General features: G+C 43.9%; 1 protein-coding gene across 9 annotated transcripts in view; it reads left to right on the forward strand.

The window, feature by feature from the left end:
- Nucleotides 1–27,007, forward strand: part of MSI2 (musashi RNA binding protein 2) — a 575,344-nt gene that overhangs the window by 270,363 nt on the left and 277,974 nt on the right. For all 9 annotated transcript variants that reach the window (XM_075590055.1, XM_075590053.1, XM_075590052.1 and 6 more), the window contains one exon: nucleotides 25,118–25,166. In XM_075590055.1, the coding sequence (XP_075446170.1) occupies nucleotides 25,118–25,166 (49 nt within the window). The remainder of the gene's footprint in view (nucleotides 1–25,117; nucleotides 25,167–27,007) is intronic.

Below are 27,007 nucleotides of genomic sequence, written 5' to 3' on the forward strand. Positions count from 1 at the left end.
TATATATATATATATATCACGTGCACCTACCTATGCATGTGGTTTCTTAATGCTGTAGCTGCGTATGAATCTGGCCTCAGAAGGCAACGTGTTAATATTGTATTAAAGATAAGAGTGGCATTCATGGTGAACATCAAGCTCAAAGCTTTACCTGTTATACACTATACAGAGTAGAAGTTGACACAGCTGATGAAAATGTTGCCTTAATGCAGTCGAATGCTAAACTGGATATGAAAGATAAGTGGTTGTCGCAGTACTCTGTGCCCGTCACGCCTGGCTTCCTCATAGTCAGGGTAGGATGCAGCTATCCGTTCAGGTCTGTGAAATGATTCCATGGGTTTCATTTTCATTACGGGGAGGGTAGGGATATAATACGTTGGAGGCCAATGAATTTTGCTCTGCTTGTGAAAAAAAATCTGTCATAATATTCTTCCTTTTAAAGCAGCAATCCAAGAACTTTTTTACCCCGTTAAAATGGTTGCCTGAACCAGGGGGTCCCCTGTCGTCGGGGGACATGGGGCGAGTCCCCATTTCAAAAAGCTTTTAAAAAAACAAACAGCAAGAAATAGGTGAGTAAAAAAATAAATAAAAAATAACCCCTTACTGAGTCCTCTAGCCACCAGCGCCTTACTGAGTCCTCTAGCCGCCAGCCCCTTTCTGTGTCCTCTAGCCGCTAGCCCCTTGCTGAGTCCTCTAGCCGCCAGCCCCTTACTGAGTCCTCTAGCCGCCAGCCCCTTGCTGAGTACTCTAGCCGCCAGCCCCTTGCTGAGTCCTCTAGCCGCCAGCCCCTTGCTGAGTACTCTAGCCGCCAGCCCCTTACTGAGTCCTCTAGCCGCCAGCCCCTTGCTGAGTCCTCTAGCCGCCAGCCCCTTGCTGAGTACTCTAGCCGCCAGCCCCTTGCTGTGTCCTCTAGCCGCCAGCCCCTTGCTGAGTCCTCTAGTCGCCAGCCCCTTGCTGTGTCCTCTAGCCGCTAGCCCCTTACTGAGTCCTCTAGCCGCCAGCCCCTTGCTGAGTCCTCTAGCCGCTAGCCCCTTGCTGAGTCCTCTAGCCGCCAGCCCCTTGCTGAGTCCTCTAGCCGCCAGCCCCTTGCTGAGTCCTCTAGCCGCCAGCCCCTTGCTGAGTACTCTAGCCGCCAGCCCCTTGCTGAGTACTCTAGCCGCCAGCCCCTTGCTGAGTCCTCTAGCCGCCAGCCCCTTGCTGAGTCCTCTAGCCGCCAGCCCCTTGCTGAGTACTCTAGCCGCCAGCCCCTTGCTAAGTACTCTAGCCGCCAGCCCCTTGCTGAGTACTCTAGCCGCCAGCCCCTTGCTGAGTCCTCTAGCCGCCAGCCCCTTGCTGTGTCCTCTAGCCGCCAGCCCCTTGCTGAGTCCTCTAGCCGCCAGCCCCTTGCTGAGTCCTCTAGCCGCCAGCCCCTTGCTGAGTCCTCTAGCCGCCAGCCCCTTGCTGAGTCCTCTAGCCGCCAGCCCCTTGCTGAGTCCTCTAGCCGCCAGCCCCTTGCTGAGTACTCTAGCCGCCAGCCCCTTGCTGAGTCCTCTAGCCGCCAGCCCCTTACTGAGTCCTCTAGCCGCCAGCCCCTTGCTGAGTCCCTGTACAAAGTTTGTGTCAGTTGGATGGCAACTTCCCTTTTGACCTCTCAATGCATTCAGCTTTAAAATGCACAGCACCCTCTAAGGGCATAAATTGGTCTTCAGTATAGTATCTACCGCCAGGAAAGCGCTTTCAGTGCTAGAGCATTTTAACTGATGTTGATGTTGAACAGCATAAGTACACAATCAGTATGTTAAGGAATTTCGGAGGTAATTAATAAGATGATGCTTTGTAACTCTGTCTGCCCCATTTATGGCATTAAAATCACACATTACAACAATGTACTTACTGCCAAGAAATGATACCAATATCATGATTAGCTGCTACTTTAAATAAAGTGAAGTGTATAATGTTACGTTTTGCCGTCTCAACCACACAACCTCAAAGGGGTTCGATGTTAAATTATTCCCAACGTTCTTCTCTATATCAAGGTGTAGGCTACTGATGCTGAGCGAGTTTGTTGGTAGAAATGAATGGTCTCTTTCACAATAAGACATCTAGAAGTGTCTCAACAGAACATAGCCGCCCGCACACATTCTTCCCAGCATCAACAACCAAAGTGTGTGTGTGTGTGTGTGTGTGTGTGTGTGTGTGTGTGTGTATATATATCTCCAGAACCCCCAAATATCTCTTGGTTGGCTTTTGTATGATAAATATAGCGGTGTGATACATACAACATCCATTGTCCTCCCAGTTAAAGCCCCAATGACCAGTTGCTGCTGTCTCTCTGGCGTCCCCCGATACAACTCAATTACCAGCAGGAAAAAGTAACAAAAGAAACAATTGAATCTGGCAGGAAATAAACTCAAAACTCTTTCATTATAGTGTGGGGGGGGAGGGGGGAGAATGGAGAGAACCTGAGCTGGGTTTATTTTTATTTTCTCTCTTTTACTAATAAATGACTGTTTCACAGTTTGCAGCTGAGACTTTTGTCTTGGTCTGACTGTGTCAATTGTTTCTTTTTTACCCTGTGCAATAAAAAAGCCCTTCATGCATCAGGGAAGCTGGTAATGCAATCCTTGTCTTATCTTCACACGGTATTCAGCAGGTATCTTACAGCAGGACAGTGGAAGTCTGAAGCGCCCCTCTCTCCGCACAGGAAGCTTCTCTTATACCAGAGACTCGCTTTCTTCTTCACCTTTGTGTGGTGTTCCAGCTGCCTCTGAAGAAGTCATTGTACTGAATCACCGTCAAGGTTCAGGGGCCAAACAAGTGAAGGGTGGGTTTTGGACCAAAGAAATTACACTTTAAAGGGAATAATTCTTAATTTAACAAATACTATTTTATTAAAGTGAAGGCTACCGATGCTAGGTATGAGTGGATTGTTTTAGTGTGAGTAAGACTTGATTGGCCTGGTACTGGTTGAATAATTGAATATATTCTATGATAGATGAGATCTGCATAGCAGAAGCAGATTTTCTTCTTTCTTTCTCTTTAGTTTTCTCTTTAACTCCCTCCCTTCCCACCTACCCCCACCCCCTCAATTATTTTCTTTTTCAGGCGTAAAAATGTGGATTTGTTCAGGTTGTTATGAATATTTGTGTAGCGCTCTTTCCCCCACCCTATGGGAGATATGGCGGCTATTGTGTGTGTGATGCGTTACCTGAGGCTCACAGGAGGCCTGAACCTCCGCAGCTGGGAGCCCGGGATGTACCTGATCCGTCTGGTGACAGCGCCTCCACCAGGGCGGGATCCTAACTGTGTTGGATAACCCCGTCACAGGACAATATAAGAAATATGCACGTGGTATAAGAGAACAGTTTACTGCAGGCATACAATAACAATGGTACCAATCCCACCAACTAGGCCATCCACGGTGTACCCTCCAACTATCTGACCACACCTAATAACACAGTCCCCAAAGTACTGAGGGGTCCTAGGGCACCCAACCACCCTGGTGTCCACAAGTAGCAACCCACACAATGTGTGAGACAGCTGCCCCACGAGTATGTGTACAGTTGGTGCACTTGTCGAGATTAGGTATATCTGCCAGGTGCTCCAACACCCGGTAGCGCCAACTGAAGAAAGGGATCCGCTGATCCAGCGAAGTTGTCTGCGATGGCGTCCACCTCCACGTGGAGTGGTATCTGGTTAGTGTCCCACCATGAAGATAGTCTCTGTCCTTTCGTGGGTGGCGTGGTCCCAGAACACCGGAGGCCAGGATGCAGCCGCGTCCTGGCTCTGTTCCTCACGCTTGTACTACCGGGGCAGTGTCCCTAACTGATGGGCCGGTTCCTGCAGTAACCACAAGCTGAGGTGAGTTGGGGCCTAAGGGGATCTCTGGCGTAGTGCAGGGGCCAACCTACACCCTTACCCTCTGACGTCCCAACTCCGACTGGCGTGGTCCCAGACGCGCCAAAAGTATCAACTTGGTGCTCCCGAATACAACAGCCCTATTGGCTGGGTCCCGACATGTGATGCGCATCCCCAATGCATTTTTGGGCTTGTAGTCCTTGCGGAGCCCTATCTCATAATGGCCACCGCTCGCACTGATGACCTGCGCATGCGCCAGCTCCCCTAATGGACACCGCACTCGGGAGAGTACTGCGCAACTCGCACGCGCGCACTTAATCAATATGGCAGCGCCCTGCCACGGGAGCCGCCGATGCCTCCGGCGACCGGGTCGCCTGCCACAAGCTGCCGTAACCTCTTACCTTTCCCCCGCTGTAGCGGATGTAAGTGGGGGAACCGGGGACTGGGGGAGGGACCCTGCTACATATGTATTACTTTAACTTTATTTATATAGCGCTTCATAGCAGTAATTCACGTGACATAATAATATAACACAGTGGGAATAAGCGCTTCAGACATGAAAGGGAGTCCGTGACCTGAAGAGCTTAAAATCTATGCGATACCTTGTAATGAGCCAACATACACAATTTTGTTTTGAAAAGAAAAACAGCAATATTATTGCGGGAAGTATTGTACAGATGTAGCAGAGTGTAGCAGAGTGTAGCAGTGAGGACCGTGCCTGTAAATCAGAGGGCCCCTCCTCTCCATAACTACAGGCAAATGTTCTGTCCTCGTTGCGACCATTTCAAATGTCTATTTGTACTTGTGAGGCCTATTAAAAGGAATCCCTTTTGGTTTCAGAAATCCACTGTAGTTAATTTTAACTTCATTCAGTTGGAGGATTATCCAGAGCAAAGATAAAAGCTTATTATGAGTTCCCATATGGAATGCCCCTCTCTTCCACTGAGCTGTTCTTAAACGCTGGGTTCTCGAGCAGTGTGTTTGAGAGGTATCTTTGTTCTAACCAATTATTTTTTATATTTTTATTCTAGCATGGGGAAGACATATCTAGAAAGTGTCGGCCACTATTAACTTGGTGACCTTTTTTTAGTGCCTTGAAGTTAGAAAATGAGATCACTGGTGTGCATTTTAGGTGGGAGTTACACATGAGGTCCAAAGATGCAAACATTCCTCTTCACACCAGCATATTTACTACAGAACCTTTCCTGGCCCATTGCTGTTCACTTAGCTCTGTGGACAGATGTTCTGTTTATACACAGAATACATCCGTTTAAAGTAAGTAATTAACCTCAACCCTGCTCAAAGTACAGCTCAAGAAATTACATTCAGTTTATCAAGCAAGCGATCTCCCTGAATTCCTGTGCAAGAGCAGCTTGCAGCGCATTGCTGTGCAATCCATTTCAAACCCCTCTGGCTGCAAAGGGTTAAGGAACCTGTAATGGCTTGTTATTGCTTTAACATAAAATGATTCTTTAATGAGGATATGGGAGACATATAAACATGTCAGTCTGTCCCCATGCACCATTAGAAGTGTCACTCTGATATGTGGTTTGTTTCCGAGCTGTGAAGTGTTGCGGTGAGAAATGCTTTTTTTTTGACATAATGACACATGGGAGGAAGCATGGCCCCTATCAGGACCACATTTTAAAAAAAAATGTTAAAAAAATAAACAAACTTCCGTGTAGTGGCTTAATTTTCTATTACAATACCTGAAACAAAGTCACATTGCAGATCACATTGGTTGTCTGTGCTTCAGACAACATAAGTGCCGTTAAAGAAAAACATCACACTTTGGATCTGGCTCTTATTGGGGTTATATGTGCCCCTGCAAACTCGCATCAGCAGATCACTCCAGTACAATACTTTAAAGCAGGGGGGCGCAAACTTTTCAGTCTGCGCCCACCTGCCTGCTCCCCCCACCCCCCCCCTGCTCGCACATCTCTCCTTATCTTGTCTCCGGCTTCAACTGACATCACAGAGTCATGTGACATTGCCACGTGTCCTGCGGCGTATTTGATCCATGTTATGGCGGGGAAGTGAAGTTGCATAGGCCTCGCGCGATCACCCGGCAGTTTGCACAGCCCTGCTTTAAACACCTGACTAGAGCTGAAGGAGTGGCCAGCAACACGGAATACAAGTGATCAAATAACAGGGAAATAATTATAATAGCACTTTTGAGTGTTGGCTTAACTAACAGAAACTTGTCATTGAGGGTTAGCACCGTCACTCATGTTTTTATTTTCGGTCTCGGGGTCGGAAAAAAAACTCTCCGTGTTTTTGGTTCTGGTTTTGTCAAAATCCGATTTTGTTTTGCTTTTCGATTGTTACCGAATTATGGTTAAAAAAAATAGAATAAAAAGTAAGCCGTAAAATGCTAAAATGCTAAAATAGAGTAGAGCATGAAACGGGTTTAAAAAGCTTGATAAAATAAATAAATAAAAACAATTGGTAAACTGGAATATTTGAAATTGAAATTTAAAAAAAGGTATGGTATGAACCGCCTAGAGATGGGCACTTGGCCGGGGTGTTTTAGTTTTTAGTTCAAAATATGTTAAAAGGTTTTGGTTTTGTATTTGAAATGTGAGGTTCTGATTACACACACCCGGTTATGCCCACCTCAGCTATTCTTATCAGTTAAATGTATATGATCCATTAGGTCCCTCTTCCCTATCCTGGAAAATATTTTAGTCCTGTGTGCGCATTTGCAGGTAATTTCCCAGAATCCCTGGCTGCAGTGGAAGCCCTGTATGCGAAGAGGTGAAAAGCAGGGTCACAGACGTGCCTGGGACATGTGAATGTGCTCACAAGTGAGATTTGTATTAGTCCGGTTCATACAAACTGCCGGATGGGCCAGCAAAGGATCCTCTGCATGTTGTTATATTACTTTGCAATGCGTTGCTCTCCCCTCTGGCAACAAAGGGGTTAAAACACGGGTCCCCAAAGAAAAAATGTAGTCAAACCCTTTAATTTGAGACTTTAGTCTCCGAGACACATCAAATGAACTAAAAAGAAACGCGGTGATACTAAAATGAGGGGGGGGGGGAGAAGCAATACTAGGTATTTTTTTCGTACGTAATTTTAAACTCTTGCTTTTCAGCAAGAAATCTGATCTCACCACACCAGCTAATGGCAGAACTGTGCACTGGACACGCCGCATGTACCCGCCTACGTCTTCCTAACCACGATGTGAACCTGACGAACTTTTTAGGGTGAGATCATCGGTATGAGGCGGGCGGTCCTTTCACAGCAGCTGCGCTGCTCTCCTCAGCTCGCTGTAATGAATGCTTACTGAAGTAGAAAAGCCTGGCTTTAGTCATGTATATGAGGGAAAGAACAGCACATTACCCCCCAAAGCCCCCCCCCCCCCCGCCCCGCAAAGACATTTTTTTTTATTTCAAACGCCATTGAAAACTTGAAGGGGAAGAGAGTTTGATACTTTGCATATGTCAAGCGCACCCTACATCTGTGGTTACTGTGGCACACTGTGAACCCTGTCAGGTGTGCCGTTTTCTTGCACACGCGATGAATAATATGCTAAACGGGTCTGCAGGCTAGAATTATTCTAATTCTGGTAACTAAAAGCTGCGGTAATTAAAGGGAGACGAAGTAACCCATTTCCTGGCATGCGTTTCCCTCCGACATGTTTTCCCTGTCTTGTTAAAACAGGCATCATAATGAAGTGCTCTTGGATCCATAGACACTGCATATGGCTCGGGAAAAATATAGGAAAAACATTGCATTTCAGTCAAGCGTCTGATGTGATTAGCAAAGTACAGACGGTAAAGGGAAGCGTGTCACATGCTTATGGTTGTGGTGTGTGTTAGTTCCCGTAACCGGTTTTCTGGCCCGCTTACTATATGAAGTGTTAAACTCTGGAAAGGGTTTACTGCAGGAGATGATTTACCATTCGGTAGTGACTCAACGATGAGGTCATCTGTGGGGCACTGAATTTGTTCTGCTTCTGACATGCCAGAGAACCTATTGACGTAACATGTGCGTCATGGCGAAAATGCTTGTTTTCTAGGTCAGGGGTGCGCAAACAGCTCCTTACCAGCTCTCTGGCTTCCGCTGTGTCATGTGACGCCATGTTGCCATGGCAATGTGTTGCCATTTGACCCCCACGGCGTAATTTGACGCTGTTGTCTTGGCGACACGTCGCTGAAGAGCGGGTATGAGGAAGTTACAGAGGCCTTGTGCTTCCCCCAGCATTTAATTTAAATGTTGTGGGTAAGAGCTTGGGGCCTCTGTAAATGCTGCACCCCCCCCTAGAAAATCCCGCGCCCTCCATTTGCACACCCCTGTTCTAGGGGATGATCGGGCAGACGGTTCCATTAAAGCAGGTTGGGGTTGTCATGATTGCTCCTGAAGTGTTTACATGACTGGAAATGGGGGAAATCCGGTAAGGACACCAGCTGGCAGCACTGAAAATGTTGACTTCCAATATAACATAACACAGTAAGATGATATTCCTCTGGAGATTTGCTGAGCAGAAGTGTGCTACCAGGATTCCACCGTGGAGGTGGCCACACACAGGTGGTCCCGGTGAATGGAGATTAAGAACAGCGGGGATCTACATAGTTGAAGACATTCTGATTTTTGTCATGCACACAAATATATATTATATAAATATTTCTATATTCGACTGAGTTTCTAACAAGTGTGTGCAGTTGTACAAATAAATAAAAATGACTTTTAGGCACCGCAGGAGGTGCCACCACTATCAGTAATGAGGATAATAGCAACATATTCCAAGCTCTGCTGTTCTCTTCTTCTCCATCTACCACTTCCCCTCTTGACCCCATTCCCTCCCATATCCTAAAACGTCTTGCTCTTACTATAATCCCTACGCTCATACAGATTTGAACATCTCCCTCTACTCTGGAACCTTTCCCTCCTCCTTCAAACATGCAACAGTCATACCATTACTCAAACTGCAAGCTTGACCCTACCTGTTTTTCCAACTATCGGCCTGTCTCCTTCCTGCCTTTTGCTTCTAAACTCCTTGAACGTCTTTTATTCTCTCGCTTGCTCCATTTTCTCAACACCTATTCTCTCCTAGACCCTCTACAATCTGACTTCCGCACTGCTCACTCCACCGAAATAGCCCTCACTAAAATAACTAATGACCTCCATGCTGCCAAAGACAGAGGTCATTACACTCTGCTCATACTACTCAACCTCTCTGCAGCATTTGATACAGTGGATCACCCTCTTCTCCTTCACATTCTCCATACTCTGGGCATTCGTAACAAAGCTCTATCCTGGATCTCCTCCTACCTCTCCAATCGTACTTCCAGCATCTCTTCTGCTAACACCTCTTCCTCTATCGACCTCTCTGTGGGGGTACCCCAGGGCTCTGTCCTGGGACCTCTATTTTCTCTGTACACACTCTCTAGGTGACGTAATCACATCTCTTGGGTTCAAATATCACCTCTATGCTGACGACACACAAATTTACTTTTCAACACCTGACCTTACACCTGCTGTACAGACCAAAGTGTCTGAATATGGCAAAAACAGAACTCCTCATACTTCCTCCCAAATCTGGCCCCACTACATCCTTCCACGTTACTGTTGGAAGTTCAGTCATACACCCAGAAGCACAAGCACAATGCATAGGGGTCACACTTGACTCCTCTCTCACATTCGCCCCTCACATTCAAAACATTTCTAAAACCTGTTTCTTTTTCCTCCGCAATATAACAAAGATACGCTTTTTCCTCTGTTGCTCGACTGCTAAAACTCTGACTCAGGCCCTCATTCTCTCCCGTCTTGATTACTGTAACCTCCTGCTGTCCGGCCTTCCTGCCTCTCACTTGTCTCCCCTACAATCTATCCTAAACGCTTCTGCCAGGATCACTCTACTCTTTCCTAAATCTGTCTCAGCGTCTCCCCTGCTGAAATCCCTCTACGGGATTTGATAGGAAGCCAGTATCTCACATTCATTTCTCCTCCTCACTTTTAAAGCTTTACACTCTTCTGCCCCTCCTTACATCTCAACCCTAATTTCTCGTTATGCACCATCCCGCCTCTTGCGTTCTGCTCAAGGATGCCTTCTCTCTACCCCCTTTGTATCCAAAGCCCTCTCCCGCCTTAAACCTTTCTCACTGACTGCCCCGCACCTCTTGATTGCCCTTCCCCTCAATAAACGACTAACACCCTCTCTATCCACCTTTAAGACCCACCTTAAAACACACCTACTTAACGAAGCATATGAGTAGCTCCGTGGCTAATACTATACACCTGATACATAAAGCTTGGCCCATTGCAGACGCACTTACCAGAATGCCCTATCTGTATGTTTGTCCTACCAATTCGACTGTAATCTCTTCGGCACAGGGATTCCTTTTCCTAAATGTTACTTTTATGTCTGAAACACTTATTCCCATGATCTGTTATTTGTATTATTTGGTACTGTATATTTATGATTGTCACGTGTATTACTACAGTGAAGCGCTATGTGCATTGATGGCACTATATAAATAAAGACATACATACATAGATACATACATAGCTCTGATGGCTTTTGTCCCACGGTTGGGGCTCCCAGGAAATTCTGTGGCTTTGTTCTCCGTGTCTGCAGAGGTTGACAGTCTGTGAATAGTCGGGGTCCAGGACAATATTATTCTTTCATGTACCTTTTGATATTTCAGAAGTCTCCTAGAAAACATGTGATCGCTTTTGGCAGTGAGACCTGCTAATCCCTGGGTCGTATTACTCATGTCCCCGGAGATAGTGGTAGAAATATCCCTGACATGGAAGGTTTATTAGGAGTCAACACAAGGGCAGTTTAACCCTTTGGCTGTAGGAGAGGCCTGAAAGACATTGCCTTTGAATCTCTGGCAGCAAACCAATTAAACGCACCATTTGGGTAGTAGGAACACACAGTAATTATGCAACCCGTTACCATGTGTAAAGTATTATGTAGTGTTACTGTTTAGCTATACAGTAGTTCTGTGTTGCAAGCCCTTCTGGCAGCAAATAGTTTAAAAGTAACATTCAAATTACTTATCAGCATGTGTTTCTATTTTTGTGTATGTAGGTAAATCTTTTATTACTGAAAATTCATGTTTAACAATAATTTGCTAAAGACATCTCTATATAAAATCAATTCATTGATCACACCGATTGATTGGCAGTATAATCCCTGCACTCCACATTAATACTACTGTCTCTATACAGACTCTTAGATGTGACCAGTTTTTTTATACTTGCAATATTAAAATGGATAACTGTTGATAGTTATGTATTCACTTTAATTACTGATTTTATGAGGCACACAACACTACTAATAATAAAAAGGTGCAGGCACCTCGGTGGTAATATCATGGCTTCTCATTTTGGGGACTTCATCATAGATATACTTGAAAACGAGAGGTAACTCTCAATGTATTTCTTCCTGGTAAAACATTTTATAAATAAGATCCCCAAAAAGGAAAACAATAATTTTTATCTAAGTAGAGATGTGTAAGCTGAAGCGCACACCTTTACCATCATACCAGTCTTCACATATTGGCACTATATGATGTCAAATTATTATTGTATAAGCCGTGGAAAAAAGTGTTTTGTTTTAAACTTTATTTCTTTTGCTATTTATAAGCCTTTTGCCATCCTTCTCTGGCCTCTTCATTATAGTATCTCCTGGTCTGAGTTGAGCAGTGCTTGATGCCTCAGACCCTAATAACTGAGGACATCCAAGTCCTCAGGTCATTAGTGCCAAGGCGGCCTTCCCTCGGGACAGAGTATTTTTGGGTAGTGCCGCTCACCTTCCACTCGCCCAGTGCATGGAATAGTAATACATTTTGCTGATCTTGCTGTGCGCTTGAAGTTCACGCGTATTTGCAGTGCTGGCAGCTGGTGTGCTGACGGCTTGCCTCATTGTTGGCTTGTGACTTAACGGAGCTCGTGACGGCCTCGACGTACCGTCCTGCAGCTGGCGAGAGAGTAACCTGCTTTTGTTATATCCGTGGGAAAGAACAGAAGGTTACAAAAATAGATATGATAAATAAGCATTTCGTTTTAGTAGCCAAGCAAGGAAAGTAGAAACACTTGTTATAAAGACAATAAGAGTGCTAACCTTAAGTTATTGAGAGACCAGTGTTGTGGACTTCAATAAATAAAAGGTTTATGCCTCTAATTTGATGCCCTCATTTCATATGGCCTTACACTTCAATGGAAACTTTTGAGGCACTGATGGAGTTGGGTAACTTAATAGCCTGTTATCTCCTGTTAGTGGGGAGTAGCACTTCCCCTACATTTTTGTTGTCATTCATAATCTGAATGGGGTAGGTGAGGAGGGGGAGAATTCCAGAACTAGACTGTGCTATGCTCAACTCTGGGGACCCATTGGCTCCCGAAAAATCTGCTTTTTAATGTGCATCCATGGACCAATAGGCGGGGACAGCACCACTATACTTGGGACTGTACACACTCCATGTCATCACCTGGAAGTCAAAATAAACAGTTGCCTCTCTTGTACTGTTACCAACTTCTGGAATTATTCAGGGACTGCTCATTACACTGTCCTTGCTATTAAACTTGCATTTCTGCATACGGCTAAAGGGAACAGCAGTTGCTGCTATAGCTCTGTTTTATTAGTAGGCAATCTCTGATCCTTCTCTGTGATGTCGTTCTGAGTTGTTCAAGGTTTGGAATGACCTTAATAATGTGTTGCAGTTGCTACTCAAGTCTTGCATTACTACTGGTCAACACGTAGCAGTCTGATACGTTTTCCTCTGGAACTATGTGGATCAATCAGAACCAAGGTTTTATGTCCATGGCACTACAATAATTCAACATTGTGCAGACTTTTAGAAGTTAGCCTTGTCTTGGCCATCTTAACATATTTATCAAATAAGAAGTAGGTTTACTGATGTGGTTTTTACTTCATTAAAAGTTGAGCAATCATCATTAGTAAATGTTATAATGCAGAAAGTCGTACCAGTGAGGAACCCGGAAAGAATTACGGTGTGATGCGGACTTCCACTTACCTAGGAATACTATCCAGGCGGAAGATTCTAGTTACAAGTTTGCAGGCTGTCAATCTTCAGAAATAGTTTTCTCTGCCTTAAGAAAATATTTCTGCTCGCTGTGGTCACCTTTTATTATACTCTTGGGGCTTCTTACAAGAAGCCTTGTAGTGTGGAAGTGTAGCAATTGGTATATGAAGCAGAAGGGAACCACCTTTCTATAGCCCTTCATCAGCCTGGGGGGATTCTTACTGCTGACATCAAGACGTTATTAAGAGTCAAGGATTCCTCAGAGCTGCTGGGTGTTTTCCCAATGAATGAAGGTATTATCCAAACAAACCTTTTGCCGAAAATAAGATTAAAGCATTTTTTTTTTCTTCTTCTTGTAATCGCAACCCCGGGCTGTAAACGGGAAGGCGGATTTCTCAGACAGTCTGCGATGCTGGAAGCATTTGTCTTTGTTAATTTACATGGAGAGCAGTAGTAAATCTGAAAGTGCGTGCTTCGGGATTTTAGATTTCACTAGGGTATTTGAAATAATAGCACCTGACAGTTTACCAGCAGCTGGGAGATTTTTATGCTGTACAAAGCCAAATATTGTGCGCGAAATGTGCAGCCTGTATAAATAACTTCTAGAATTAGGCCATGGCACTCTCTTCACGGGAGAGCTAATGACTTCATGAAGGTACGAAGGAACCAAAATGTGTCATCCAAAATGCACATTTGTTATACTACATGTCATCCATACCTAATTCACCTCCCTGTGCTCTGAATGCTTTCTGCTGGCAGGGAAGATCTGTGTCTTGTTCGCCCTTTGCAAATGCAGAAGGTATTGAGGTTAGTTCGGGTATGTCTAAAGACTATTCCTTATTCCTCCCATTCACGGCTGTTTAGTAGTTGAAGGACTTCACCTTTGCCTAAAGTGTTGACCTTTTGAAGTGCAAGACCTTGGTTCAAGATCCAGGATTTGCTAGCTCTGTGTGACCTGGAGCCATTTGCTTGTCACCCAAAGCCTCAGCCATCAAATAATTAGAGTGTCCGCCCTTTAGGGCGGGAAGTGCCACGCGCTTACATTGTTCATTATGTATCTTTATAGCTCATGTAAAAATGGTACAAAATAATCTTGAAACAAACTGTCCATTCAACTGAACTGTGCTTAATAAGTAATATTGACTTATTTTGGTCTCTTCTGCATTACTTATTACATCTGCCTCCTTTCATATCTCCTGTGTTGCTTCTCCCCATATTATTCTTCCTGCAGGCCTACGAGCATTAAAATGTGTTTGCAGGTATTCCCATTGCACCCAGTTTGCTTGGTTTTCTGCGGGTTTATCCTGAATGGAGTCCGTGCAAAGTAGCAGTGTTTGCATTCGATGTTAAAAACACTATGGTTGACATTGGCGGTTGTCTTGTAACAGGTATTTGTAATTGTAATGAAAGGGTTTGAGTTTATTCGATTTGTTTCTATAAATACCCTTCAGTACAAGAGAGGCCTGCAATTCTGGATGTCAAGGAGATATTGATCTGCTGGTAACGTGCATATTGTGCATTGAAGGGGTTAAGAGCTTTGAGAGTCTGTAGTAGAGTGGGACGATATACTGATAGGATCGTAATATTGTGACAATAAACGGCATATCTGCCAATGTGAAAGGGATCCCAGCACCCTCTGGACGTATTTTATATTTTAAAATATTATTTATTTAATAATACATTTAACTTGTATTAAATGTCAAAACGACCTACCAAATGATTGGGGCTTTTTTTTACATTTATTTAAGTTAATGTCTTTTTTGTTGTTGCTATGTAACTGTTATTTATCGCTATAAACTTCTCAGTAATGTTATTGTGAGACCTTTTTTGTTCTTGCCCAACCACAGTCTGTAGCAAAACCTCCCAGCTTAAGACGTGTCCCTTTCCTTAAATCTCATTCTTGCTTTGCTATGTACAGGTATGTATATCTTTATTTATGTAGCGCCCACAGTGCTTTACAAGAGAATACAGTACAGGGAATTATAATACAATAAGTGCAACAAAGTCAGACATTAAGAAAGGAAATCCCTGCCCCGAAGAGCTTACAATCTAAGTGGTATGTTGGGAAACTTCGAGACAGCAGGTGAGGGAATCGGTGCAGTAGATGGTAGTGCTTGGCACGAGTGGCTGGGACAATAGCCATGAGTTCAGGCTATTGGGATCCTTCATTTAACAGGTGAGTTTTCAGGTTTGTCTTGAAGGTGTGAAAGATCGTGCTTGGCGTATCCGGAGTGTGAGAGTTCTACAAATAAGGGGAAGTGAGAGCTAAGGGTTTAAGGCATGAGAGAGCTATGAAAGTGGTGGAGAGGAGACAGTTATGGTTAGAGCGCAGGAGATGAAATGGGTCATAGCGAGAGATCAAAGCTGATCTATAGGGAGTAGCAGATGAGTGGAGAGCCTGAAAGACAAGGAGGAGAACTTTGTAGGTGATAAGCAATTTGATGGGAAGCCAAGAGAGAGATTTAAGGAGGAGGTGAGGGGAGAAAGTGAAATGATTCTAGCAGTTATATTTTGGATAGATTGCAAGGGAGCCTGTTAGCAGTACAGTATGTTTACAATAATCCAGGCGGGGAGGATAAGGGTATACATTAGTTTTAGCAGTAGAAAGGATGGACCTTGGCAATATTACAGAGGAAGAAGTGTCAGATTTTGGCCATGCTGTCACTGTGAATAGGAAAGGCAGGAGTCAAATGTCACTCCTAGGTAATGTACTTTGGTGACAGGATAGATAGTAGTACGGTTTTTGGTTATGGTAAAGGGGGGGGGGGAGCCCAGTTTTAGACATATTAAGTTTAAGGCAGCGGAGCACCATCCACGAGGATATAGCCAGGTGGCAATCTGCGATTTGTGACTGGATTGCAGGAGTGAGGATAGGGGTGGACAGATATATCTGCGTATAACCTGCATATAGATGATATCTAAGGTCAAAAGAGTTGATGAGGTCACCAAGTGATAGTGTGAAGAGAGGGAAAAGGAGAGGTCCCATAACAGAGCCTTGAGGTACACCAACAGACAGGTGAACAGGAGATGAATACAAAAAGGATGGGGGAGCACAATGGTTGGAAACAGGCAGTGTTAGAGAACTGGTGATTGCTTTTTAAGGTGAAGCGGTTATATCTTGAGCGGATGTGTTAGCTCAGGTGTCTAATCTCTAATTGGAAGGATAGGCACACATGGGTGTACGTGTGTTGGTGTGAAGGTGAAATGAAATAAAGATATATAAAACTTACACGGCCTTGTGTAAGCCCTGTCACATCAAGGTTTCTTTGGGAGTCCCGTGTGCTTCTGATGAGGCTTTTCTTCTTGCGATGCGGGTTCTTCTTCTTGATGTAGCGGCCACTTACTTCGTTGATTCACAGTGCCACTCCAGGGGGATTTCCTCTCGTATAAATAGAAAGGAGGATAGGGTTAACACATATAATTATATATATACGTCAATGTGGGGGGGGGGGGATGGTGTGTTTTATGAACCACCAAGGAGATAGTATACTATATATTATAGTTTAGCACTCACACGGACCAGTGTGAGTGTAATCCTATCTTGGTATCTTGTACACTTCTAGGTGTTGCCCAATCAAAATATCAGATGATGAAAGGGTGGGGTATAAGGGTATTGATGGTAAATATAACACGATACTCACACGGGCCAGTGTGAGTACACACTCTTAGCGGTATCTTGCTCTTCTATTCCAGTTGTAGGTGCTGGTGAAGGTGGGGTTAATATAAAAGACACTAATGTCTGGAGGGTAAAAACACTAACTTTAATAAAACATGAAAAATAAAAAACAAACACAGAATATAATTCTGTGGAAGGTAAAAGCAAGGGGTAGACAGTGTGGTGTTTAGTTGTAGGGAGTCTCTCTCTTCCGCGTCCGGATGGAGAGCTGCAACTGCACCTCCGCCTCCTCTGAAATGTGCTTTAAAATGTTCCAGGTGAAGAGCAACGCGTTTCGTCCAAGTACTGGACTTCCTCAGGCTCTGTAGATCGAAGGTGAACAGGAGACAAAGACTTGTTAGCAACAGAGACAGAAAATGTGTGATAGGAGAGGAATGATGAGAACCAGGATAGAGCTTTGTTGTAGATACCAAGAGAGTTTAGAATATGAAGGAGAAGGGAGTGATTGGCCATATCAAAAGCAGCAGACAGAGTAGTATTAGTAGGGAAAGGTGACCTTAGATTTAGCTTCATGTAGATCATTGGCTACTATAGTGAGCACAGTCTCCGTTGAGTGACCTGTAACCAGATTGCAGAAGATCCAGGAGGGCATGGGAAGTAAGAAAGTTGATCATACGGGAGAACACGAGACGTTCTAGCAGTTTGGAGGCAAAAGGCAGGAGGGATACGGGGCGGTAGTTATTACGGCACGTACTAGGGTGTTTGAGAATAGGTGGGACCACCGAATGCTTAAAGGAAGAGGGGAAAATGCCAGGGGTCAGGTAGGAATTGAAAATGTGGATGAGATTGCTGATTAAGACAAAAGTGTAATATCTGATCAGGGGTGGGGGTATAGGAGCGAGAGGGCATGTGGTGGAGCAGGCTCGTCACACTCAGAATAGCTTGGGGGACGAATCTTATGTCATTATAACCTATAAGTACACTTCTTTAACGTTTTGCTTATTAAAAATACGTAAACGTCGCTGGTATCCTTTCCCCACCCCCGCATCACCTCTTCCCCCCCCACCCCTTCCCACCCTCTCTCTCCCACCCTCTCCCACCCCCACCCGTTCCCCCATCCCCTATCCTTACCACCACCCCTTCACCACTCCCTTCTCCCCGTCCCCTATTGCCTATCCCCCATCCCCTCTCTTGGTCCATCCTTTTTCTCTCCGCCATCCCTTTTCTCTCTCTCCGCCATCCCTTTTCTCTCTCTCCACCATCCCTTTTCTCTCTCTCCCCATCCCTTCTCTCTCCCCCCATCCCTTCTCTCTCCCCCATCACTTCTCTCTCCCCCATCCCTTCTCTCTCTCCCCCATCCCTTCTCTCTCTCCCCCATCCCTTCTCTCTCCCCCATCCTTTCTCTCTCCCCCATCCCTTCTCTCTCCCCCATCCCTTCTCTCTCCCCCATCCCTTCTCTCTCTCTCCCCCATCCCTTCTCTCTCTCCCCCATCCCTTCTCTCTCTCCCCCATCCCAGGGGGCGGGCCTGGACCAGCGGGGGGCAGACGGGGCCTGGACCAGCGGGGGGCAGAAGGGGCCTGGACCTGCGCGGGGCAGACGGGGCCCGGCAGCCACATGCAACTTCCAGCATCGGGCGACCGGGCCACCACAGCCGCTGGGACACCCCAGTGGTTCGAGCGCGGGGTCTGTCGGCTCAGTGGCCATGGGCCACATGGTGACCCCTCGTGCTTGACAGCTCTGTGGTAGAGGGAGAAGAGAAGATCGGCTTAGAAACTTCCAGCTCTGTAACCGGAGAAAAGGAGTCGGGTGGAATAAGGAGGTTTAGGTAAAAGCATAGAGGAGAGAGAAGGAAAAGAAGGAACCTCCGTGTGGATAGCATCCCCCTTGCCTTTAAATGTATGTTTTATTTGTAATGAAGTGCCCAGTCATGAACCAGACCTCCGATTCATTTTATAATGTAGGCTTTAAATAAAATCTTTTCCACATTTGCTCCAAATCCTTTCTACAAAACTCACCACAACAAGCTCCAGAGAATATATATATATAGTACATATTACTTTTGTAAGGGGCAAGTTGAGGTTTAATACTACGAGGTAGGAAATCCACACCGACTCAAGTGTCGCGAAGGGCATTTCCTAGGAAATTCTCTTTGGCCGCATTGTTTAAAAAAGTCACTTTGCACATTAGTACTTTCACTGAAATGGCGAACTGTACATTTGAGCAGATGAAAAGTACAGGCAATGCCAAAGAGAGAAACGTATTGTCTGACCCTTCTAAGAGATGCTGCTCTTACCGTTCATTATAGAGCACAACACAGAGGCTGTGCCTAGCACTTCCAATCTTCTCCATTTGCATCATCGGTTTTTGACATTGGAAAGCGGCACCCCCTAGCCATAGGCGGGGGGGCTTCATGACCGGGGGGGGTCCGGCCTTCCCCTCGCTGGCCCGCCCCCACACCTCCCTCCCCAGCACAGGGGAGGAGTTCCCGGAAGGCCTACTTAAGGCCAGGCTGGCGGGCAGCACATCCTCTTTGGCTGCCCGCCAGACGATTTCCCACCCACCCATCCCCTTAGTTAGTGATTGCAATCATGTAATGAACTGCAGTAGAAGGTTGAGCAGGGCAGGGTACTCCCAGGAATGTGGACATATGCATTGTATGCCGTGTTAATGGTTCTTTGTTCCGTTACAGCACGAACAGCTGATAACGTGCTGAGTGAAAGGACGAGGTTCCGAGCAGGAGGGGTCATTGTCCAGTTTTGCCTTTGTCGCGGCGGCTCTTGGGGGGTAGGTGCTTGTTCTTGCCAGACTGGGAGCTGGGCCGTTTGAGCCCGGGGGGAGTACGAGTGGGCAAGGTCAGTTATCCATGACCTCGAGAGCCCGCTCGCGTAGGGGACACGAGGTCAGCGGTTCGAGGGCCGGCTGACCGTCCCCTCCCCCTCCTGACAAAGGAGCACACTCTGGCAGGGAGTGCATTTACCCCATTAGGTTTTCTGTATAAATAAATAGCCGCGGCCATTTTACCTCCAGCTCCCGTTTCCTGTCTTTATTTGTACGTTGCATGTGGGTACAAGGCGGGGGGAGAGGGGAACCGCCTGGAACCTCCCTGGTCAAGCTGCGAGCAGAATACTCACATGTAGCAAAGGTTATTGCTTCCACTGGCAGGTTATGATAGACTATTGTGGGCTATTCTGTGCTATCACTGACTCCTATGACAACTCTGATATTCTGCGTTGCAGCGCAATATGTTGTTTTATCAACAGGAGCAATGAAGTCGACTGCATTTGTATGCATGAACTTTTCGTCCTGCCACAGAATGTAACATCACGTGTGGCCACCCTGTGGTCTTATTTATTATTAGCTAGGAACTGCATGACTACGTATCTCAACAGATTTGGTGGTTATAACATTTCCCTCGGAACATACTAGACTTTTGGATGCTAATGGTTCGTCAGTGGAAAAGTACTTCACCTAAAACTTTAAAACGCGCTAACATATATATATTGGGGCTATTAATGGCCAAAAAAAGTCCAGAACATCTAATTAATAACTTTGTTCAATAGACAAATGATCTTGTAGCAAGGAAGCCTATGGTTTGCAAGAAACTTCCCATTTTCCCTATTCCAGTATGGCAACCTAATCTGTAAGAAAAATGAGTGGAGAAATATCTCGTGCACAAAGGTATTTTGTGATGTAGGACTCGCGCGGTCCCAAACCAGGAGACTGGACCACCCAGTTCAACACAGGGAAAAGCTGCATATTGTATGTTTTTATCTCCTTTTTTTTTTAAACATTTTATATGCCACATGTGAATCAAAGTAAAGTTGAATGATATGATTGAGCCAAGACCTTGTACATTACAAGATCACCAGAAGATATTTAAAAAAAAAGAAGAAAAAAAACATATGCCCCCAAAAGTTCAAGGTGACCTTAGAATTCTGTGCTGATCAGGGCCTCGTGAAATAAAAATAATGCATGTATCCCAATTGGGCAATACCTTTCATATAGTAATCTGCACTCTCCTGTCTACAACGGACATAAATGTTTTTGGTAACAAACAAAGGATTTGTGTTCATTTGATTTATTATAGAAAAACACCTTTACCACAAGCAGAAGCCGTGATTCTGCACTTGAACTGAAGAAAGCTTCAATAAAACATTTGGCGCATAATAACGCTGACGTTTCCCTACAAAATAAACTGCATTAAAACGATATAAAATATGAAGCCAGCCGTAAAACACTCACGTGTAAAAGGTTTAATAACTGTTAAACTCCACTGACTTGTTTGAATAATATACTGCTGTTGGAAGCCAAAATCCGCTGCCTGTGTCTTTTTGCCATCTGGTGTGAGCTGGTCTCTCTATTTTAAGCAATGCAGAGGAACGGTTACCATTATTAAAACGTGTCTCTTCCAGGTTTATTTCTTCTTCTCTTGAACCAGGGGTGGGCAATTTCAGTCCTCAGGGGCCACCAACAGATCAGGTTTTAAGGATATCCCTGCTGCTGATGCAGGGATATCCATAAAACCTGGCCTGTTGGTGGCCCTGAGGACTGGAATTGCCCACCCCCCTCTCATAGACGGTGATTAAAGAGGTTTCCTTTTTTTCCCTGTTTACATCTTAAGTTGAACTTTTAAACCCATCAGAGGCAGAAAGCGTTTTAGATGTACGTTACCACAATGGGTGTTTTACAGGTCTCTGATACTGAACACGTTAACTTTACGTTGGGGTCAGTCTGCAAACAAATGAAGTATTCTCTTGTGTAGCCCGAGACTTGTTATGGTCAATTTGTAATGTTTAAAATATTTGTTCCAAGACTTTGTCTATGGAGGCTCTTAATTACTTCAGATGAATACAGGCGTAAGCTGCACTTATGGAGACTCATCCATAGTGTTTTAAGCGAAGTTGAGGGTAGTGGAATTGGGCTGCTGCAGGCTGCTTGCTTTAGGAAGCTTTCATCTGGCTGTGTTAAGATGGCCATGTAAACTAATATTAAAGCAAAATAATGGAGTGTGTTGCGGCTCAACGGACTACAGTGCCTAGGGATGTGAATATGTTAAGTGCTTCATTTGTTTCAAATGAAGGGTTTGATTTGTACAAATAGGGATTTTTAGGTTCTGGGTATCAGTAGATAATAACTAGCGTTGTATATTACTATTGATCTATGACGGAGCATCAAATACTTTACAACTCCGTTTCAGATGCACAGATGTGGATAACCCTACATCAGCCTCAGTCCTACAGAGAGCGCTGCAATGTGCAGCTGGTGGGCTTGTCCTAACCCTGTCTGTGCTGATGGAGGTGGTGGGTCGGGGTTTGGGAGGGGAGAAGCGTTCACTCTGTATACAATGAGGCATGCAAAACCATGAAGATGAATGTGAAGACTTGAAAATTCATTAGAAAGTACCAATAAAATATAGATCGCAGTCTCGGGACCCATAGTGGCATATCAGGTGCTTTGCTGACTCCCATAACGCAATATTCCTCTGCTTTGACATCACAAATTACATCACATGTTACACTGTAACCACAATAATCAATCCAAGAAAGGCAAAGAACGTGAAAGAATGTTTCTGATTGGGCAGAGCAGGCGGGAGACTGAGCTGCATTGGCTTTGCTGCACCTCTGCTCGAGACCTTGATCAGCAGAAACGAGGCTGGACAATAAGCCTCACAGAGACCTTTGTAACAACAAAAAAAAGATTTTACTTTTGCAAGGGTACACAATCCAACCTTGACTCTGCCCCTCATTGCTCCTCAGTGAAGACTCACACAAGCTGTTTCTCTTTGAATCACGGAGAACCGTGAGAAACTAGCTGTGCATGCAAGGAACGCATCCCCCCCCCCTTCCCTCTATTCAGGCTTTGTATAGTTTGAATATTCCAGTTTCAGTCCTTGCTGCTGTGCCAGCACATTGATGGCTTTTCTGAGTTTGGAATTAAAGACTTTCTCTTTTCTGCAATTAGAAAGCAAGTGGTTTTTTCCGTCCCTTTTTTTGGTGCGTCTTTGAACAATTTTATCTGTTTTTTGTTTTATTTTGCTAGCTCTGAAATTTATTTTTAGTCTGTGTGTGTAAAGTATTTCATAGCATTTCATTGTTGCACTTTATGTACATAAGTTATTGAAATCCTGCTTGTATGACCTCAGTATACAAGCAAACAATCTATTCTTTTGTGCACAATGGTTGCCCTAGGGGAAGGTGGAGTGGATCCTGAAAGGGCAGACAGAGGGAGAAGTGTTTGGACCACCATAAATGGCCCAAGATAACTAAGGATTTATAAAATATGCAGTGTTTCAAGCATTTCCCATTTTATACGTGCAGGCCTGCGTTTCCAGCTATCAAACTGATCTGGGGATAAAGGTAATAACCGATTGCTTCAAGTGAGTTTGGAAAGCAAATTGCTCAAATTCTGCGCCTTTAATGTGATCACCAAGGTGATTCTTATTTGGAACCAGGGAGTAAATAAGTCTTAATAGGGATATCTGGTTTATGCCTCACTATCCTGCATAAAGTATCGTATCTAACACCCTCCTTAATCCTTTCACTGCCAGAGGGCACAGGGATACATTGCTGTTCATTCCTGCCCCCCTCTGGCAGTGCAAAGTTTCAATACTTCACTGAAATGAATATATTATGCAATGCACTTCTCGTACTTCTCACACATTTTCCACCCTTACTCTAATACCTTAAGCCAGGGTTGCACAAATTAGTTACGTCGTGAAATAAATAACTTGTTAAATCATTTCTAACCAATCTATCAATCAATGTTGGCATAGGTCACAGTAGAGTTAGCCTAGGAAGGTGTTATAATATTGTGCTTTAAAATCGGCGCCCTTCTTAGAAAAATGTCACCCTGTGCCCCCAGTTTGCGCACACGTGCCTTAAACTACTTCCGTTTCTTTCTCAAATTTATAAGAGGACACTATTTGCATAACATTGCTGGGAAAAAAAAAATCTATAATGTTTCAGAATCTTTAATCTGTGTAAATCCCAGGAGACCAAAGTCCGTGATCGGGAAATTTCTTAAGGGCTACCAAAATCCTGAGGCACTATTTAAAATGAGCGTTCAATAAAGGGCACTGGCCAAGTTTTCCTTGTTCAATGGCTCTGATCAAAGCTTTGTGGCCCAACTCAAGGGGCTGTTCCAGCAGGGTAAGTGTGTAATTATAGAGACCAACAACCTGAAAAATCCTGGTGTTGGATCCTCTGTAAGAGCCGCTTCAGTAGGCTCAGCAGCCTCAATCAGAGTTGATCTGGGGCCCGAGCGATTCATACCGATTCCCAAATCTACCAATTGGAAAATTACAAAATGCCCAGCTGGCGGAGAACTGTAGCCAACTTCTTCCTGTGGATGCTCAAACATTCAACACGCTGTTTTGTTGAATGCTTTATTCTTTTAAAAGCTGTTGGTTCACAGGGAAAATATTGTATATAGGGAATTCAAAGGCTTTGTTGAAGCAGCGGTACCATCAACCTGACAGGGGGAAGCGGCAATGCTCACTGTGCCCTATTCTGGAACTTCTGATCCCCAGAGAATCTTGGGGAATAGTATTCAGCGTAGAACTATGCATTGGCATTCTCTGGGGCTTGGCTGAGATGGTCAGGGAAGGCTGAAGTTTGTTGTGGTTTTATTTATTTTTTTAAATATATATTACCAAGATGCCAAAAGTGACACGAAAAAAAAAGTGTATTATATTCATGCTTCCTCTCCTGTGATGTCTTGGAAAATTTCAAACACCTGGATAGAGCCAGCAATCTTCCTCCCGAACATCCCCTTAGCTACATGCTCCAGGGGGGAATCTAGCAAACCAGTTGTTTATCATTTGGAAATTGTCAGTTTGGTGTGTTGGTTCATCATATGGAAATTGCCAGTTTTGACCAAGAGCACTTAAAGAGGAGGGTGCCTTTTCTTTTGATTCAGAGTAGGGTAAAAGATAAAATGAATACACATGACACATGAATGAATACACAACTGAAACGAGTTGTCCTTGGAGATTTGTAACGAGCAGAAACTTTCCTTCAGTATTGCCTCTTGGTGTTCACATATAGTAGTCCATATATTTTCCATATGGGCTTCTAAGTTACTGTTTATATGTCACATGTGCATTACATTATCTGGAGGTGTGTGGAGGAGGTTCTATATCTAGCTAATCTATAGCTATCCAAATAAACTATGTACACGGGCATTTTTAATGCCTCATTCCCCATAGAGTGTAAGCTCTTTGGGGCAGTCACTCCCTTTCCTAATGTTATTATGATGTCTGAAGCGCTTATTCCCATTATGTGTCATATTATTATGTCCGGTGTATCACTGCTGTGAAGCGCTATGTACATGAATGGTACTATATAAATAAAGATATACATACATATATACACTTTTTGCTTCAGGAATCTCTAAAAAGTTACTAACAGTATGACCAAAGCAGAGATGGATGCACTGACAAATTTTGGGTCAAGCTATTCTGTTACTAAATTGAAGTATAATACAAAAAGCACTTTGGGTTTGGAAAGCACTTTATAAATATACCATTTATTATTATTATAAAACAGTTGCAAAATATATAGCCTGGTTTTGTTGCCCAAAACAGTTTTTCTCTGTCTGTGAGTATCAAAATAATCCCCAGAATGTACAATGGAATTTTTTTCTGACCCCGTGTTTCTCTTTCAGGTTGAGGATGCCATGTTGATGTTCGACAAAACTACAAATAGACATAGAGGTAAGACTTGCTTCCACAATGTTTTATGGACACATTGCTTCATTACTCATAGCACAGAATCCTTTCTTCACTCGAGTTGCTAAATGAAGGTTAATTGGAACCATTGATAGGGGATAAATATATTACTGTGCATATGTCGTAAAATGTTACAGAAATAATTTTACTTAAAGGTGCAATCCTATACGTTTACATGTATTGGTAACGAAGGCAACACACAGACATTTATTTTTCATCATTAAGACCCCTCCGACACAGTTTTTGTTTTTCAAACTTTGTTTTTTTTTAAATGTAAAATATATTCTGCAAGCTTCCATATACTGAAAGGAATCCGTCTCAGCCACCAGAGCTCTTCTGGGCGAGCCATGAAGAAACATACAAGGCTGGGTGGCTGGGTGATATTTTATTCTGTACCTTTTTTTTATTTGGGGGATCCATACCCCCCCAAAAAACAGGATTGGGTTTTAATAAGGAGGGCTACCCTTGGATTACTTAATCAAGGCTGTTTTTCCGTCATAAAAATGTGCATGCAAAACAAGATAACCTAGGATTTCGCTTTTGAAAGTCGCATCTCTTAAGCATTCCGGCACAGGGTGAATAGAACTACTGAAAGTGCTTAATGGGTGTGCACATAAGCTTTATAGGATAGCTGGATATAACGGAGATTAAATGTAACCAGCAAACGGTGGAACGTATAGGTTTGTAATGGTGTTTCATGGATTTTAAAACATTTAGCAAATCGGGGAATATGTTGTGATTTTGGAGCGCACCTTCTTTTATTGCCCAAAGTGTTTTATGTTTAACAAGCTTGCTGTACCGACAACTCTGTCCTCAAGCAATGAGTGAGTGGATGAGAAAGCTGGGATGGTTTAGACAAGTGTTTTTTTCCTGCTGAAAGCCCGTGTGTGTTCTTTTAGCAATGATAGCTATGACTTTTGCCAATCAAACGTGCAATTGTTTAGAACGTACAGATCTTATTTATATGTAACGGAACGTTCAGAGAGAGAACATTATGATTGGCTCAGGTTTGTGTTGTGGATTTCCACTTGACTCCCAGAACGGCTCTCACATACAATCACAATCTATTCCAATGGCATTTGAATATCATACCCAGTTGTATCATTTATGTTTTCCATAGACAGACACCTGAAGTATTAGGGTTTCCAAGTTGCATATTATCATTTGAAGTCTGAGGCTTTGCTCCCCCATGCCCCTCTCTCTTCATATCCAGGCATGCTATGAATGAGATGCCTTCTAACCATATAAGAATAATGCACATAGATACTGTAATAATGCACTTAGTGTTTGAAAAGTCCATAATGTGACTCAGGCATCAGGAGGGCATTCTATGTATTGCCCCCTAAAGTAGTTTGATGCCCTTCTTGACCTTACATCATACATATGGGAGTAGTGCTTATGTTGCATGTATGTGTTTGTGGTTCTTAATTATATTTTAATTTACGCTTGCTTTAGGGGTTCATTTATTTGTGAAACCAAACAGAACTATTGGCAGTACCATGTTTATGAAGTGAAATTGTGGTTGGTGCCTCAAACAAAATATAGATGTACAAATAATAAATAAAATTTAAAAAAAGTATGGGTACAGTATTTTTTTTAATAATGTTTCCCAAATTGCAAAATAAGGCACCAACTACTTTTAGTCTATTAAATACATCATTAGCTTTAGTGCAGTCTCTCAAAAGGCTAAACAAACACTGTACCTACAGTAATAACTGAAATAGAAAAATAAATAAGTAACTAAGACACTGAAATAGGTAAGCTGGAGAGGTTGCACATTACTCCACGTGGCCACTGTACTGCATCTTTAGTATACTGAGCTCTGT

Source organism: Ascaphus truei, chromosome 3 (assembly GCF_040206685.1).
Source record: "Ascaphus truei isolate aAscTru1 chromosome 3, aAscTru1.hap1, whole genome shotgun sequence".
Lineage (NCBI taxonomy): Eukaryota > Metazoa > Chordata > Amphibia > Anura > Ascaphidae > Ascaphus > Ascaphus truei.